Below are 16,608 nucleotides of genomic sequence, written 5' to 3'. Positions count from 1 at the left end.
GTTAGTAAGTGACAGGTTTAAACTCATGATATGACTGCTGCTGTGTATATATTCATATATTTACATTTTTTGACAATTCTTAAAGGCATAAGATGGTATTGCAGTGGGAACAACAGAGCTTAGATTTCTTTAAGTGCTTTCAATGTCATGTCTAATTTGCTTTATTGATCTTACAAAGAGGAAGAGATTAGTTTTGTTGGTTTTAGCTCCCAAGGTGACAGAAACAGGGGAGGAAAAGAGAGTTCTCTTACTCTGGGAAGAAATAACTGGACAGGAAGAAATGACAATAGGGAAAAGATGCCAAAGGCTGCCATTTTAAGCTGCCAGAATGACTCCTCGGCTTTTGTACAGTTCCAAGAGCTCCGTTTTTCTGTACCAGCGCTGGCTTCTTGAGAGCAAGCTATCCATGCCCCTTCTCGCTCTAGGCATAAGAGTTAAGTGAAGTTTTAACTTTATTTCAAAGAAAAAAATTAAAAGATGCTTGTCTAAAACCGTTCACTTCTTGACTGCAGTCGTTCTTCAGATTTCTGATCTAGGCTGTGGCCTGTGTCACAAAGCTAAAGGAGATTGCATCTCTTGTTCTCCCTGGCTCCCTCCCAGATCCCTTTCTGCCCATAACTCGGCTCTAAGTGGTATTCTGGCTGAGGTTCGTAGGAGGCAGACCCATTTATCTCTAAAATAAATGGACAATATGTGACTCTTTAGAGATAAACATAACTTTTCTTTTAGTTGCAAGTGCCAAGGCCAAATCAGGTAACTCTAAACCAGTCATCAATCTTTGTTCTGAATGTAGCGTCTAAATGAGATGGTTAGGGTAAGGTGACTATAAGAGGAAATAAATAAGGCAGGAAAATGAAGCATGAACGAATGCTTTTCCCACGTCTGTTTCTTCCCAGTCCTCTCTTATCAGAGCTGATTCAACTGAGGGCATCAACTAGAACCAATATATCAAAATGCACTAAGTTGTTCAGGAGATTGCAAGAGAATTCTATCTTTACTATTTTCTTAAAGGGAGTCGGAATAAGAGTTTGATCTTTAGAAGTTTGGTAGTTGAGAATTGAGAGTTTCACTGATTTTTTTTTAAAGATTTTATTTATTTATTTGACAGAGAGCACAAGCAGGGGAGCAGAAGGCGGAGGGAGAGGGAGAAGCAGGCTCCCCGCTGAGCAGGGAGCCCGATTTGGAACTCGATCCCAGGACCCTGGGATCATGACCTGAGCCGAAGGCAGACGCTTAACAACTGAGCCACCTAGGTGCCCCTTCACTGATTTTTTTTAAGAAAAAATATTTTCATGTTCACATATTCTGTTACTCTTCCCTTCGAGAAGTGGTTTCATGCCCCTCCTTTGAGCATGTGCTCGACTTGCATCTCATGAATAGAATGTGGTGAAAATGATGGATTGTGACTTCTGAGGGTAGGTCACAAAAGGCAGTGAAGTTTCTTCCTTGCTCTCTGGGGAAAGCCAGAACACTCAAGCAAACCCTGTGGAAAGATACAGGTGGAGGGGGAAGTGAGGCCTCCTTAAACGGCCGGTGAGGATCTGAGGCCTGCTAATGGCCATGTGAGTGAGCCATCTTGATAACAGATCTTTCAGCCTTCCTCAAGCCTCCAGAAGACTGCAGCCCCAGGTGACAACTTCACTCTCCAGACAAACTACTCCCAAAGTCCTGGACCACAGAAATCGTGAGATAATAAATGTTATTTTAAGTTACTAAAATATATATAGGTTTTCTTTGGTAGTGCTCATTTCAACTTTGCTAGGGGTCTAATGTCATTAAAATCAACTCTTATTTAAAATTCCCAATGATTATGAAACTTCAGTGTGTTCTGACTGCCCTGAAATATTCCCACTGGAGCCACCTGCTTGTTTGTATGGTATGTAGCCTTTTCAGATGGAATTCTTTCACTTTGTAATATGATTTGTCTTTGCTTTTCATTATTCTGATCGGCTCATAAAAACATTCTAAGCTGTTGCTAGTAGAAGTTAACTAAATGGAAGATGTTTTGTCCTCTATGAAATAAAACCAAAAATAGGACATACCAGCAAATATTACATCTGGAGCGAGAATAATTTTTGCTCAGTTCAGCTAGATTTTAAAATTGTTAACAAGACCTAAATCTTTTCTATATACTTCTGTCCATTGTTTTATCTATTCCTTTGCTGCATTTCAATTGTTTTTGAAAAATTTGAAAATGAGATTCAAGCTAAAACACATGACAAAACATTAAACATCCCTCCTAAATCGCTTAAAATTGGCTTTTTTCTTAGATCAATTGTTAATGTACCTATCTAATTACACTACTCGGAATAATAGGGAGTAAAGTATAGCATGTTTGCTCTACTGCTTGTTTAGAGCTATCAATTATTCATGTTACTTTTCCTGTGTGCATCAAATGCTATTGCAGCAAAGGTCTGGCCAGTATGCAATCCTCCCCTCCCTTGAGAGAGATTACCATGTACTCTGCAGCTTATTTTGCTTGGGTTATGGTATAGTGTTCTCTATAGCAAGGAAGAAGTTAATTCTTTTGTTGTAGGAACTTCATGTGATTGCCAATCAGTTATGTTAAGATGCATAATGATGTTGTGCAGGGACTATAATTTTATTTTGCAGTGATTATCACAACTGCCAGTACAGAGGTCCCTAAGAAGATTTTCTATCTTTCTACATGCCATTATAATAGCACATAAGCTTGAAATAATGGCCGAGTGCAGCAGCAATTATTCTTAGTGTATCTTATTTAAAAATCAAAAGCAGGACTGGATGCTCACAGCTAAAGCAAAATAGAGGTTTGGATTGACTATTTAGCTAAATATGGGAATGACCTCCTCCAAATTTTTCTTGCAATAAGCTAAACCTTTGTAAATATGCATGTTTCCTCATTTAGCATGTTGTTTGAATTCACAAATCTCAAAAACAGCTCAATTTTGAAATATTTTTGTGTATATATCATATCGCTAAACGTTTTTTACATGCCAGTAAGATGTGTAAGACTCTTTCGGGTACCATATTTACACAAAGTCATGTCAAATAGAGGAAATATTGTCATCATTTAGTATTTATGAAGAATGCATTGTGCTCCGATGAGCACAGGGGTAGCCTGGGCTCTTATATGTTTAGTGGCAAATTTGTTGCCACACTAACTACTACTACTACTAATGTAAATTATTGATTTTGTCTTGTCAGACGTTGCTCTGATTGCTACACGTGGATCTTCTCATTCTATTTTATGACCATAAATAGTGAAGTAGTACAATTATCCTCATTTTATAGATGAGAACGCTGAGTCACACATAAGTTAAATAATGTATTCAGGAAACTCAGAGAGTCATAGCTTAACTGGGATCCAAACACAGTTTTGGGTCTGGAACCCAAGCCCTTGGCCATGATGTGTGTTAAACTCTCAATGACACAATTACGCTATTATATGAAAAAGATACCTGCTGTCACTGTGTGGCTAAATGTTTGCGTATCTTCACTTCTTGTCTCAGTTTTTTCCTTCTGCACAAACTCTGTTGTGAATGTCAATGAATTGCTTTAGAACTCTATACTCTTTGTCCCCATCCTTCTTATCCTGGAAGACTTCTTATGGAGCACATTTGAAACTATCTTTCCATTTAAAGAAAAAAGCTAATAGTAGCTTCAACGTAGGCCTGCACGGAACTTACCTCCTTAAAGATTATTCTCACAGAAACAGAAAATACATGCAAACATGACTTTATTTTGTTAATGATTTTTATTTTTACATTCTATGGGTAAGGCTCAAGTATAACTACAATATAATTTATGACAAACTCAAACATTTTGAGCATCCACAGATGTATGAAAATTGTACAGAATTCAATGTAAACAGCATTATTATATGCATGGCTATTCATTTATTTTTATGAAGCAATTCTTGATTATTTTTCTCAAGAATATTACATCATAACCACAGATACTTAAAAAAATGTGTAGTCTCTATACATAGGTCCTAAACCCAGGCCGATTACTTGGCCATTCTAATTTAGCTGGCCCTCCTTTCATTACTTCCAGTAACATTTCTCCAAAATTGCTATTTAAAACTGCTTTATTTACATGTGCATTTTATCTTAAATCTTTTTAATAAAGCTATCAAAAATCTATAAAATCATGCTGAACATTTTGGGTTGAGGTTTTCAACAAGCAGCATTTAGAAAGAGCCCACAAGTCACTTATATCTTTTGCAAACTATGTAACAGTCAAAAAGCAAAATGAGATTCTCCCACTTTTCTCCAAATTGCATGTATGCATTTGTGTTCAAATCTTTGCTTCCATTTGTGTTTGCTTCCATTTTATTCTAACTTAAATTTTACAGTGTAACTGCCATTCTACATCATTAGGTGAAATGAATCCAGTGATTATGTAACTTAAAGATCAGCATGACAGTGCCTTCTGGAGGCATCTCATTATCAGTACTGAACAGTAACCTACATAAAAAGCAAAGGCTAATTTTACTTCAAGCTTACACAGTACAAAATAAGCTCTCAATTCCATATATTGTTTTTAATTGATAAAAAGTCACAATTAGACATTCCTGGGAAAACATATATATATACAAAACCTAACTATGTTATATTGAAAAAAAGTATTGTTCAGCATGAAATTGGTTCGGCATGAAATAAGAGAAAAGAGCAAATTTGTAAATTTTTTTTTTTTTTGAAATGCTAAGAAGAAACTGTTGAGGAACCAGTTGCCAATATTTTTTATCTTACATAAAAATAAGGCAATGTAAAAACAGTAATAGTAAATCACACATAAACCTGTCCACCATACGTCTTCATAATATATAAATATGCAAAATGCAGTTATATGGGTTTAAAATAATAAGGATAGACTGAATTTAAATCTAAGGTGATATTAATTTCTTAATTTAATGTATTAAAAATATTACAAATGTAATATATTTTGTACGGTTCCCTAATTGTCAAAACCTATTTTCAACAGGCTTAGCAGGCATGCAATGCAATGCTCTACATAGTCTAGGAAAACACTGCATGGTATCTTTCATATTAAATAAAAAAGGGGCTCAAATAACCTAAGATGAATGATTGACTGTAGGTGCAAGGAATCTTTGGCCCTAGATTTAATTTCATATGTACCTTAGGACAAATGTCTAGAAGTGATAATCTCCCTCACGGATGTTGTAAAATATGTCACAATTTAAAAACTTTCGAGATATGAAGTTCTGTGGAAATGTCTCTGTTTTTTTTCTGTTGATCTCATATCTGTGTTTCTTAGTCTGTCCCTCTTTCTGTCTGTCATTCTCTACCCATACTCTTCATTTCTGTAGGTTTTCTTAAAATCTCCTTTATTTTTAACTAGCCTGAACAACAAAAAATATGTTGTATTTATTATAGAAATATAATTTATGTTCTTTTTTAATTTAGAAAAGCAAATGAATGATATATATACTTGCTTTGAAAACTCCTACAAAATCTTCTAAATAAAATTACTTTCTACTTATGTAACTCAATTTTTGCCTATGCATAAGTAACTTGATAGAAGAAAGAGCTCATATTCCTGAAATAAACTCATGAAAAAAATGCATCATGGCCATTTCTTTTCAAGCCATCATCAACGAGGATTTTTTAAAACTAGATTTATAATCCTTGGTAGGCGGACAGCAGCTAAAACAAAATGAATATGTGCTTGGTGAACTATAAGCTCAGGGTACTTATTGATTGATATCAAATATACCTCATAGTCCTAGAATTGTAAGTCAAAGTAACATTGTCCTCATTTTTATAGATGAAAGAGAAAGGTCCAAAAGGATTAATAGCACAAATTAGGGAAGTAAGTTAGTGGCAAGAAAGCAGGGTAGCAAGAATCCCCGTTGAATGATCTTTGACTCATGCTCAACACAAGTCTGTGTTGAAAGACCGTCATGTATCGTGACTTGAAAGTTTGCCATACACATTTCGGATGGCATGCAGGTGTTGCAGTCCAGACTTTGCCCAAGCCATTATCTGCTCATACATGAACCACATTATCAAATAGATACCTGCACATCAGGAAGCACTTCATTGAAGAAAAATATTAACTTTGCTTTGTGCTAAAGAATGACTAGACAATACTGCCTGAGAAAGCAGAAATTTGTGACCAAGCAGATGAAGAGTAGGGTTATCATTGGTGTTTCAGGGCACCACAGCCAAGTGTTAGATTGTATAAATAAAAGTGAATAAAGCTTTCTTCCATTCCTTCTTTTCTTAAGCATCTTCGGTTTTTTCTTCTTTTGAGGAATGTGATATGTACTTAAAATAATTTCTCATGTTGTATGGTTATCATATGAACAAAGAAGGATATTTTAAAAGGCAGGGTAGGAAGCATGATACTCTAAAGGTAAGTCTTATCCTGGTTGGTCTATGAGTCAAGATGAATGAAAAATATTTGTTGAAGTGAATAGCCTACATACGTTTTTATTCGCATGGCATTGTCTAGGCACATAAAAATTGGTTCTGATGCAGTATAGAATAAATGTAAGCACCTCAAAATATAGAACGTCCTCTGTACATGGAGAAGAGTCTTGCTCCCTAAAAACAGATGTGTTAACTAAACATTCGTTACTAATGGCCATTCCTTCTATCAGGACATTTCATTGCAAAGCCAAGGTAAACTACTTTTATAGATATCCAAATGATAGATGCGTGTGTGTTTGTATTTGCATGGGAAACAGGAATGTTCAGAATCCCGTGAAAAGATGACAAGGCAAATGTGAACACTTTCCACATGGTCGTCTGATTTATGAAAAGCAAATAAAATTAAACCAGCCTTGTTTGCTGTAATCAGGACTCCCTATAGAGTACTCTCACAATTCGTACAGAATCATTTACCAATGCAAATGTAGCCATCTGCTAATGCTGCCCACCTATTTAAGGGAATCAGAGCTAGTCACTGCACTGACTTTGAGAATATTTTGATAAAAAGTTTTGGCATAGACTTCCTTAAAAGAGTCTTATTAACACAAATATATCACCTTCAGAGGCTGTAAACAATATATCAAAAACAAAGCTCTATTTTTTGCTTTCCTTGCTATCTTTCCCTTTGTCTTCCTTTTCTGTTTTGTCTGTTTCATATTTCTCTTTGTCTGGCTTTGTTACACTGTCATATGAAGGTGGAGAGACAGTGGACGGGGTTGCATCTGTTTTTTCTGGACTCGAGTTCTCATTAATGTTATCAAATACCATATCTTCTTTATTGGGCAAACCATCATCTCGGTCTCCATCTTTTATGTATATGCTGGATATATTTTTGACATTTTGCCGTAAGCGGTAACGTCTGTAAGCACGCTGAATGACAGTAGCAGACACATCCTCTTGTTTTCGTTTTAGTGTAGTTGTTATGGGTTCATAGGACACTTTAGAAGGATTTGCTGACATGAACCTTTCCTCCATCTGTGAACGTAGAGAGTCCATCTCTCCACTTTCACCCAAAACACGCTTTGTAAAAGCAAATAAGATGTCAAGACAATGGATCCGGTCCCCACTGACCATGGGCAGGTCCATGGCGATGAGCTGGACTTTGTTTGGTTTGGCTATGAGAAGAGGAGGATCCAGGGCAGCTGCAAAATCAGAGAGCTTGGCAAACTCTATAAACTGGGTGGCATCAGGATCAAACTTCTCCCAAACCTCGTAGAACATCTCAAAGTCATCCTCACTTAGGGGCTCAGTACTTTCTTCAGTAGCAACACTGAAGTTCTCCAGGATGACAGCAATGTACATGTTCACCACAACCAGAAATGATATGATGATGTAACTGACAAAATAGAATATCCCAACAGATGGGTTCCCGCAGTCTCCTTCAACTGAACTTCCAGGATGAACTTTTTTTGGATCACAGTCAGGCGGTGCACTGTTGAGAATAGGTGCTAGCAATCCGTCCCAGCCAGCAGAGGTGGTAATTTGGAACAGGCAGATCATGCTGTTGCCGAAGGTCTCGAAGTTGAACATGTCATTAATTCCAGCTTCCTTTTTAACATAGGCAAAGTTGGACATTCCAAAGATGGCATAGATGAACATGACCAGGAAGAGCAGGAGGCCGATGTTAAACAAGGCAGGAAGGGACATCATCAGGGCAAAGAGCAGCGTGCGGATCCCCTTGGCCCCTTTGATCAGACGCAAGATTCGACCAATCCTGGCGAGCCGGATCACTCGGAACAGGGTAGGGGACACAAAGTATTTTTCTATCAGCTCAGCCAGAAACATACCTGGGGGTGGGGTGGGGTTGGAAATAGTTAAATATCCATGCTACAGAAAATTATGACTTTTAAGTAATTTTATCTGCCATCTTCTCTCTTACCATTTCAGGACTGTCATTTTATATTGAAAGCAATTTCCTAACAAACAAAAGATTGAGCAATCCCAAAGGAAAATGACTGATACTGCCATTGTGACATTTTCTCTCCCTTTATTAAGTTTGTGGACATTTTTTTTTCATCCATAATAATTTTTGATTATATGGGTGATACCTACTCATGTAGAAAATTCAAGCAATACAGTAAAGCGCTTAAAAGGAAATCTAAATCACCTGAAATGCCATCAATTATAATAACTGTTACTATTTTGTTGAGTATCACTTTAGACATTTTTCTGTGCAAGCATACACACACATTGTCACATGAATGTAATTATGTTACATAGGCATTTTTTATAATCTGAGTCACTTTATCATGTCATGGAAATATTTCCATTCAAATGGCAACAAAGTAATTTCTCATAGTTCCATAATGTTCTGTCCAAATAACCACATACTGAAGAATTTTATGTTGTTTTCAATATTTTTGGCTGAGGTAAATATTCAAGTAGGTATATTTTTTCTAGTTACGTGAGCATCATTTGATAATATGTTAATAAATGATCAGTGTATTTAAGATTTTCTTATATATCACCAAACCTATCTCCAGAAAGTCTGTATACCTCTTCACAATGATGTATGAAAGTGCTCATCCTCCACATGCTCAACCAGTATTGTGGTTCTTTAAATTTTTACCAGAAAATCTTTATGATGTTTCAAAACACCTCATTATAAATTTTTTGTTGGAAAAAAAAAATCCACATTTTTTTCTTGTTTATTGGACGTTTTGTGTGCTTGTTGTCTATTTTCAACTTTCTCTTTTTGGCCGTGTCAAATCCTTTGCCCATTTTTCTAATGAGATATTTACTATTTTCTTATTGATTTAGGAAGACTATTTTTCTACTGAAAGTGCTAATCCTTTGTTGGTCTTACATGCTACATACAATTTTTCCCTGTTTTGTCTTTCAATCTTTTTGATTGGGGAGAGGTGGTGGTGAGGTTTTCTCCATAGAATATTTTGATTTTTATATAATCTGTTATTTTTTTCTTCATAGACTCAAATTTGTGTCATAAATAGGAAGGACTATTCAGGTTCATTGTTATAAATTTATTTCTTCTTGAATCCATTTTTAACACTTTAATTTTTGATTCACGTAATCTTTCTACTGAGCAAATTAGTAATTCTCTATATAGTGAAGTTAAATTTTGAATTATCTATATGAATCCATTGAGAACACTGTTTTACTTCATCAGTGTTATAACAGTCTAAGTATCTAGCAATATGTCACTCCTCATTACTTTAATTTTTCTTCCAGATAAATTTTAGAATCATTTAGACTTATATTGCCAATATATTATTTCCACCAGGCAAAAAGGCTTATTGATATTCTCATTGGGATAACACTGCATTTACAAATTAATTTATTTCAAACAGGGTCATGATTACAGTGATAGCCTTCTTATCCAAGTATAAGAAAAGCCTTTCAATTATATAAGACTTCTTTTATGTCTGTTAGCTTTCCTCATAGAAGTCTTATGCATTTCTTATTAAAGTTGTTACTGGATATTTTACTTTATTTTTATTGCAAATGCAAATGAGATTTTTCTTTAGGTATACTTTCTAAATTTTTTGTCCACATATAAAACACTTACGAATATCGATACACGTGATTTAAAGTTTGTACCTTCTTAATTCTAATTGAATCCATTTTTTTGGTTGATTCTCTTTCATTTTTAAAGAATGTCATAATATGATCTGACAATGAAGATCATTTGCTCCATGTATCCCTCTGTTTTCTTATTTAATTGCATCAGCCAACACTGTTAAAAATAGAGGTGATTGAGGAACACTCTTTTTTTCTTCCTAACTTGAAGGGAATGCTTCCACTATTTTGCTTGTTATTACTCTGAGATTCCTATCTAAATTTTAATTTGTTTTCTGATATCTTAATACTTTCTTAATACTCTTTTTTCAAAAACTGATTTTGAATGCCTCTTCTAAGTGACATGGTACTCTATATTGAGGTGTTAGGTTATGTGACCTTTAACCTTTCTGGGCCTGCCTGTTTCATTATCTGTAAGTTGAATGTGTATTAAATAATCTCCACAATCTCTTTCTGTCTAAAATTTGTAATTCTAAAAAATAAATGCAACCCTAAAATATGGGGCAAGGCATGTGCAGATAGTGAGAAAACAAGAGGACAGAGAAACAGCTATGCTAATGAAAGGGGAAGAAGTATAAAATCATGTACTGTGATTCATGGCCATGACTGGGGTTGGTTGAGAAATGATTCTATTTTATAGACTTGCCAAGTATGAGGCCATAAGAAATGAAAATGGCATTTCTTGAGACCTTACCTTCACTTCGAATTCAGAAAGAATGTTTACAAAGAGTCAGGGTGTTCTGGCTATTAATGATCATTAATCAAGGGACAGTTCTCATGATGTGCTAAAACTAGAGGTGATTTCAGATTCTCCATTGGTCTTTCTACCCCTGTATAGGTCTTTCTACTACTTACCTACATTTAGACACAGTTGCTACTTCTTTGAAGGGTAATCTTGGAAATCAAGTATCAGGGAGTATTACATGCTTCTAACAAATAGAAAAGTTGTGGCTTCGAGACCTGGAGCATGAACCCAGGAATTCTGACACAGAGGTCTTTGTTTTATTTAGTTTTGTCTTTAAGGCTCCTTCGTACTTTCCTTTTACTTATGTACTCAAAAGTAAATTTACATTCAAGAATTCAGAAGCTTCTCTGAGCATAAGTGAAGTTTAGTTTGATTCAAAATGGTCTTACCTACAATGGAGAGAATCACAACCACAAAGTCAAAAATGTTCCATCCTACAGTGAAGTAGTAGTGTCTGAGGGAGATCAGTTTCAGCACACATTCTCCAGTGAAAAGGATAATAAAAACCACATTTATCCAGTATAAAACATCAGTCATGTATTTACTTTGTCCCTCTTTTTCTACCATCATGGTTACCATGTTGAGGCAGATAAGAACCATGATGGTGATATCAAAAACTTGGTTTGTTACGAGGTCAAATATACATCCTTGGAATTTGTTCTGTAACGAAACAAGAATAATATGGAATGTAGAGTAGATTTTGCAAGTATCCATTCATCATTACATTAATAAAAAATATTTTAAAAAGGTATGTCTTTAAAAGTTGCATAAATTATCCTTGGTCATAGGTTCTTGATTTTTAGAAGATATATTATTAATGAGTTAAATCTAACTCAGAGCGAATGAAACCTTTTTGTTGTTGTTGTTGACTTCTGGTATATACCAGACCAGCCAGGTTTCCGTTGGTCGTGTATACTAACATTTGCTTTTAAACTCATCCACCCTAGTATGTTATATATGAATTGCTGTGGTCACAGGTAATTTTTTACTAAGAAAACCTCAGCTCCACTACCTGGAGTATTTCAAGTTAATAAAATAATATGTCTCTAAATTTCTACTTTGTTATATTATTTTAGCTAATGTGTTACATGGTCTTGCACTGATATGACTGTTATGGTATGAGACCTATAATTTCCTATCTCTTTCATGTATAGAACATATTTCCATACATACCCATACTTATATATCACCTTTCCTTTTAATCTCACTGCTAGTATTATGCTTTCCGGGAAACACGAGCTTTTTCAAAATCCTTTTTATAGTTACATTAGAAAGTTTTAAGGCATTTTACCAAGATCAAGTGGGGCAAGCAAAAAATTAAATACCAGGGCTGTGATTCAGTAGGTCTGGTTGAGACCTGGCAATGAGCCCATTTGAAAAGTGCCGGGTAATCCTCATGTAGGCAGCTGGGTACTAACTGGCTTTGTCTTCAGCTATGACTCTTTGGCAAGGTATGTTATGTTGAATATAAATTGAAATGCATATAATGCATTTACACTTTTGTGTCTCCCCCCCCCCCCCCGCCAGTTGTTAGAGGAATACAAACTATCCTTTGACGGCTAAGACTCACTATTTCCATCTAAGCCCGCTCTGGCTTTGACCTCACAGTAGAAAAAAAGTTTAGATTCATGATCAGTCCAACTGCTTCTCTTGCTATTTGTCACAATATCAAAAATCTGCAAGTTAGTTTTACCCTAATGATAGATAGCAATCACTACATCATAAAATCGTCATTTAGATAAATACATTTCAGTCAAAAGTAAATTTTATTTGTATCCTCTATAGACCATTGTACTCATAGTAAGCTGTATAGCTAATATAAAAGTAAAACCATATATAATTACTTTTCATTTTTATAGAAAAATTAAAAATAAGAATATTAAGAACTGCAGTAATGTTCAAAATACATATATTTAGTTTTATAAGGACTTTTGTTCAAATATTAGCATTTATGTTTAAGAACTACTTGTACATTAAAGATGAATTAAAAATAATTTGAAAATTTATATGCTAGAGATATATATGTATACATATATATGTATACCTTGAACAACACAGGTTTGAACTGCATGGGTCCACTAATACATGAACTTTTTTTTAGATAAATATGGTACTGTAAATGTATTTAGTCTTCTTTATGATTCTCTTAATAACATTTCTTTTCTCTAGCTTACCTTATGTAAGAATGTATGTATGTACATACATATGTATATAATACGTATATATAAACTATGTGTTCATCAACTGTTCAGTTTACCGGTAAGATTTCTGGTCAACAGTAGGCTCTTAGTAGTTAAGAATTGGGGAAATCAAAAGTTGATACACGTATCTTCAACTGTGTGGAGGGTTTGGTGCCCCTAACCCCTGTGTTGTTTAAGGATGAATTGTTTTTTTTTTTACCCCTGGCCGAGGTATTGGCTTTTGTGGTTTCTTAGATCCCAGCTTTTTCATTGCATTATAGTATTTCTTCTGTTCTTCTGTCATAAAGATGTCTTGACCTCCAAGGTAAAGAAACAAAAAATAAACCTAGTTAAAACCGAAATCATTATCTAGATCTTTTCTCAGATCATTAAGACAGGTTAAAAATGTTTTATATAGAAATAAAATGCATTTTATTATGTGCCACATAGCTATAAATAAAATATGTCTTAAATAATTACTTAGATATAGGCCCATGACTCTCCATAAATAATGTAATGTGCATATATAAAATATATATATTGCATATCATAATTATTGGCTCAATTTTCTTTTGGTGAGGTAACCTGTGTTATTTTAAACTATGTGCTGATATTTCATTTTATCTGCTACTTGTCTCATCTGGCATTTTATTGCTAGATAACTGATATATTAGGAAGGGTTATAAGAAATAAGAATACTGAATATCTTTTTTGATGGTTTGTCTAATATTTGGGACTCTAATGAAAAGTAGGGGCCAAAACAATAACAAAAATAGTTTTATATTTGTTTGTATTCATTTACAAATGCCATATTCCTTTAGCACAGAAAAGGAATAAACAGTAGTGCCCTCTTATCCATGGTATCCCTTTCCGTGGTTTCTGTTACCCATGGTCAACTGTGGTCTGGAAGCAGGTGATCCTCCTTCTGGCATACTGTCAGAAGGTCAATAGTAGCCCAAGCTACATCACAATGTCTAGGTTATTCACCTCACTTCATCTCATTATGTAGGCCTTTTATCTCACATCATTATAAGAAGGATGAGTACCGCACAATAAGATATTTTGAGGGAGGCCATATTCACATAACTTGTATTACAGTATATTTTCTATTTTATTATTAGTTATTGTTGTTAATCTCTTACTGTGCCTAATTTATAAATTAAACTTTACCATAGGTATGTATGTAGAAGCCAAAACATGTTTTTTGTTTGTTTTTTTATTTTATTTTATTATGTTTGTTTTTTAAGGTTTGGTATATCTGTGGTTTAAGGCATCCATTGGGGGTGTTGGAACATCCCCTGCAGATAAGGGGTTGGGGAGACTATTGTACAATGAACATGTAACATATATATCTGTGCGTGTGTTTCAAGAAACTGGTGAGCTACTTTTTTCATTCCAATAAAGGAATTTCAATAAACATTATAAGTGTCAATATTGTACATAATAGCATCCTAAGTATTGAGGAAATTACCAAGGATCCAGGATCCTTGACCTGAAGGACTTCTTAATTGTTGAAACCCTAAGTTTCAACAGTAAAAATAACTAACATCTAAATGAAGTTTTTTGGTCTTTTCAACACTGTAAGTGTCCAAATCTCACAAAGAATGCCTATGTGTTCTTTTAGGATATGCTAATTTTCTTAAAATTATCTGTAATTTTTACATATTCATGTATTTTCTACATTGATCTATAATATCAACTTTTTAGTTATGGGATAAATTAGTATGATCCACGTAATTAGGAATTTATTTTGGGGAATTTACAGTTCTCAAATCCTTACTTAACTTGTAGGGTCCTGGAGTTAAAGACGATCTGGTTATGGTTTCCCTTTAGTTTTCTTGGATTAGGTAATATTCAGTTTCCTATTATATTGCATTTTTAAAAAATTTATCAAATACCTAATGGTAACCAGATTCCCCTTTCTTTCTTAATATGTTTTAATTTACCTTTATTCTGGTTGATATACAGTCTTTGCTGTTTATCTTACATACTGATGTTAGGCATCAGGGAGAGCCTTCAGGCCAATGTTAAGAGAACTACTCATCGGCAAGGGCTGAGTACCATAACACGTCAGGAACTTACCAGAAGAAGCTAGGAAAACACTGGGAAGAGAACGATGAATTCGAGGTAAAAATCAAAGTAGCAAATTTTAACTTCTCTTAATGACACCCTGGTTGCCAAAATAATAAAAGGTGGGACGAAACTAGGAGGAGATTACAAGATGCTCCAATAGGGGAGCTTGTGTTTAATTTGGTTTTACTGTAGCTTTAGAGACCTTATACAAAATGCATCCCTTTAAAAGCTAGATGGAAGATACTGTATAGATCAGGCTGGTCTTTTTCAATATTACACACTATGTCAAAGCTGTGTTACATAGTACTTAAGAATTTAGTTCTAGTGTCAGATCATCTTTGTTCAAATCCTCTGTTGTCCTTGGGCAAGTTTCTTAATGTCTTTAAGAAGACAGTTTAAGTCATGTTATCGTTACAAGAGTAGCTACACCTCGATGGTTTGTTGGGAGGATCAATTGAGATAATGCATTCAAAACACTCAACAGAATGCCAGATACACAAGCCCTCAATAATTGTTAGTTGCTGTTACTGTCGTTGTTATTAGCCTTCCTAATAAGGTTATAGTTACTGAAAGGGGTTGCTTTACTTAGAATTTACCCATATGTACCCAGGTCTATACTAGGTCTTTCTGTAAACAGACTACATACTTTTTCCTTTTATAACTTGAGCCTATTAATAATTTGTGTTCTAATTTTCCAAAGTATGTTTTCGGATGAATCAAACCCTAAATCTCATGAAATTATTAAACGAAAACATTACTTGTAAAAGTGATGGGTATTTGGAAAAACTAGTAAAGTGGGGTTGGTTATTAGAAGAGGTATGGGTAGTTGGTAGAGCCATGAGCTGAGACCAAAGTGCCGAAGTTAAAAAGCCTTAAGAGGCAAGAATACACTATGAAAAGAATATGGGCTTTGAAGTCAAACAGACCTTTGGGTCCTGACTGCCAATGGACCTGTTGCTTGATTTGAAACAAGCTACTTATCCTGACTAGGCCAGTGTATACACTTTTGTGTAAAGATGCCACTTTCATTAGTCTGGGCTATGGATTAGATGAATTCATAGACACAGAGTATCTAGCTGAAAGGCTCCAATGCAGTAGGTTAATTGAAGTGTTAGTCCTGTCTCTTAGTAGGGTGAAAAGAAACCTGAAGCCATTCAGAAAAGGTTAGAAAATAAAAGGTACGCTTAAATTGCAAATGAAATACTGGAAGGAAGGTAGGGCATAGTGGTAGTTGTCAGTGCTTCTAAATTAGTAACTTTTGCCTGAGAGTAATGGTAATGGTGTCAGCCCAGCCTCCAGTGGCAATTCTTCTTGCAAGGATAACACTTAAAAGCAAGGGGGTTAAAGCAATGAGGGCTGTGGCTGTCCTGTTCATGGTCACATGGCTTTATCTAGATACATGTCTAATTTATCCTATTCAGGGAATACTGGGGAATCATATGTATGTGCTTACATATCATATATACACATCTATAATGACTAAAATTGAAAAAAATAATTAAATTGAAAATTAGAGTATACTTTGTAAAATTATTTTCAAGATTCTCAATTTTTAAGGATTCTCTGTCTAAAGGCATGAATGTATGATAATGTTAGCTAAGTGTAACTCTCAGATATTAAATGTAAGAATAGAAGA

The 16,608-nt window shown here is 34.7% G+C and overlaps 1 protein-coding gene across 2 annotated transcripts in view; it reads right to left on the bottom strand.

The window, feature by feature from the left end:
• Positions 1-1,290: 1,290 nt before the first annotated feature.
• SCN9A (sodium voltage-gated channel alpha subunit 9) overlaps positions 1,291-16,608 on the bottom strand; it is a 176,744-nt gene continuing 161,426 nt past the window's right edge. For both annotated transcript variants that reach the window (XM_032408958.1, XM_032408967.1), the window contains exons 25-27: positions 13,120-13,224; positions 11,109-11,379; positions 1,291-8,224 (exon numbers count right to left, since the gene is read on the bottom strand). In XM_032408958.1, the coding sequence (XP_032264849.1) occupies positions 7,032-8,224; positions 11,109-11,379; positions 13,120-13,224 (1,569 nt within the window). In that variant the 3' untranslated portion in view covers positions 1,291-7,031. The remainder of the gene's footprint in view (positions 8,225-11,108; positions 11,380-13,119; positions 13,225-16,608) is intronic.

The sequence above is a fragment of the Phoca vitulina genome, unplaced genomic scaffold (assembly GCF_004348235.1).
Source record: "Phoca vitulina isolate PV1807 unplaced genomic scaffold, GSC_HSeal_1.0 scaffold1, whole genome shotgun sequence".
NCBI lineage: Eukaryota > Metazoa > Chordata > Mammalia > Carnivora > Phocidae > Phoca > Phoca vitulina.
Note: the sequence above shows the minus strand (reverse complement) of the source record. Positions and strands in the feature narration are given on the sequence as shown.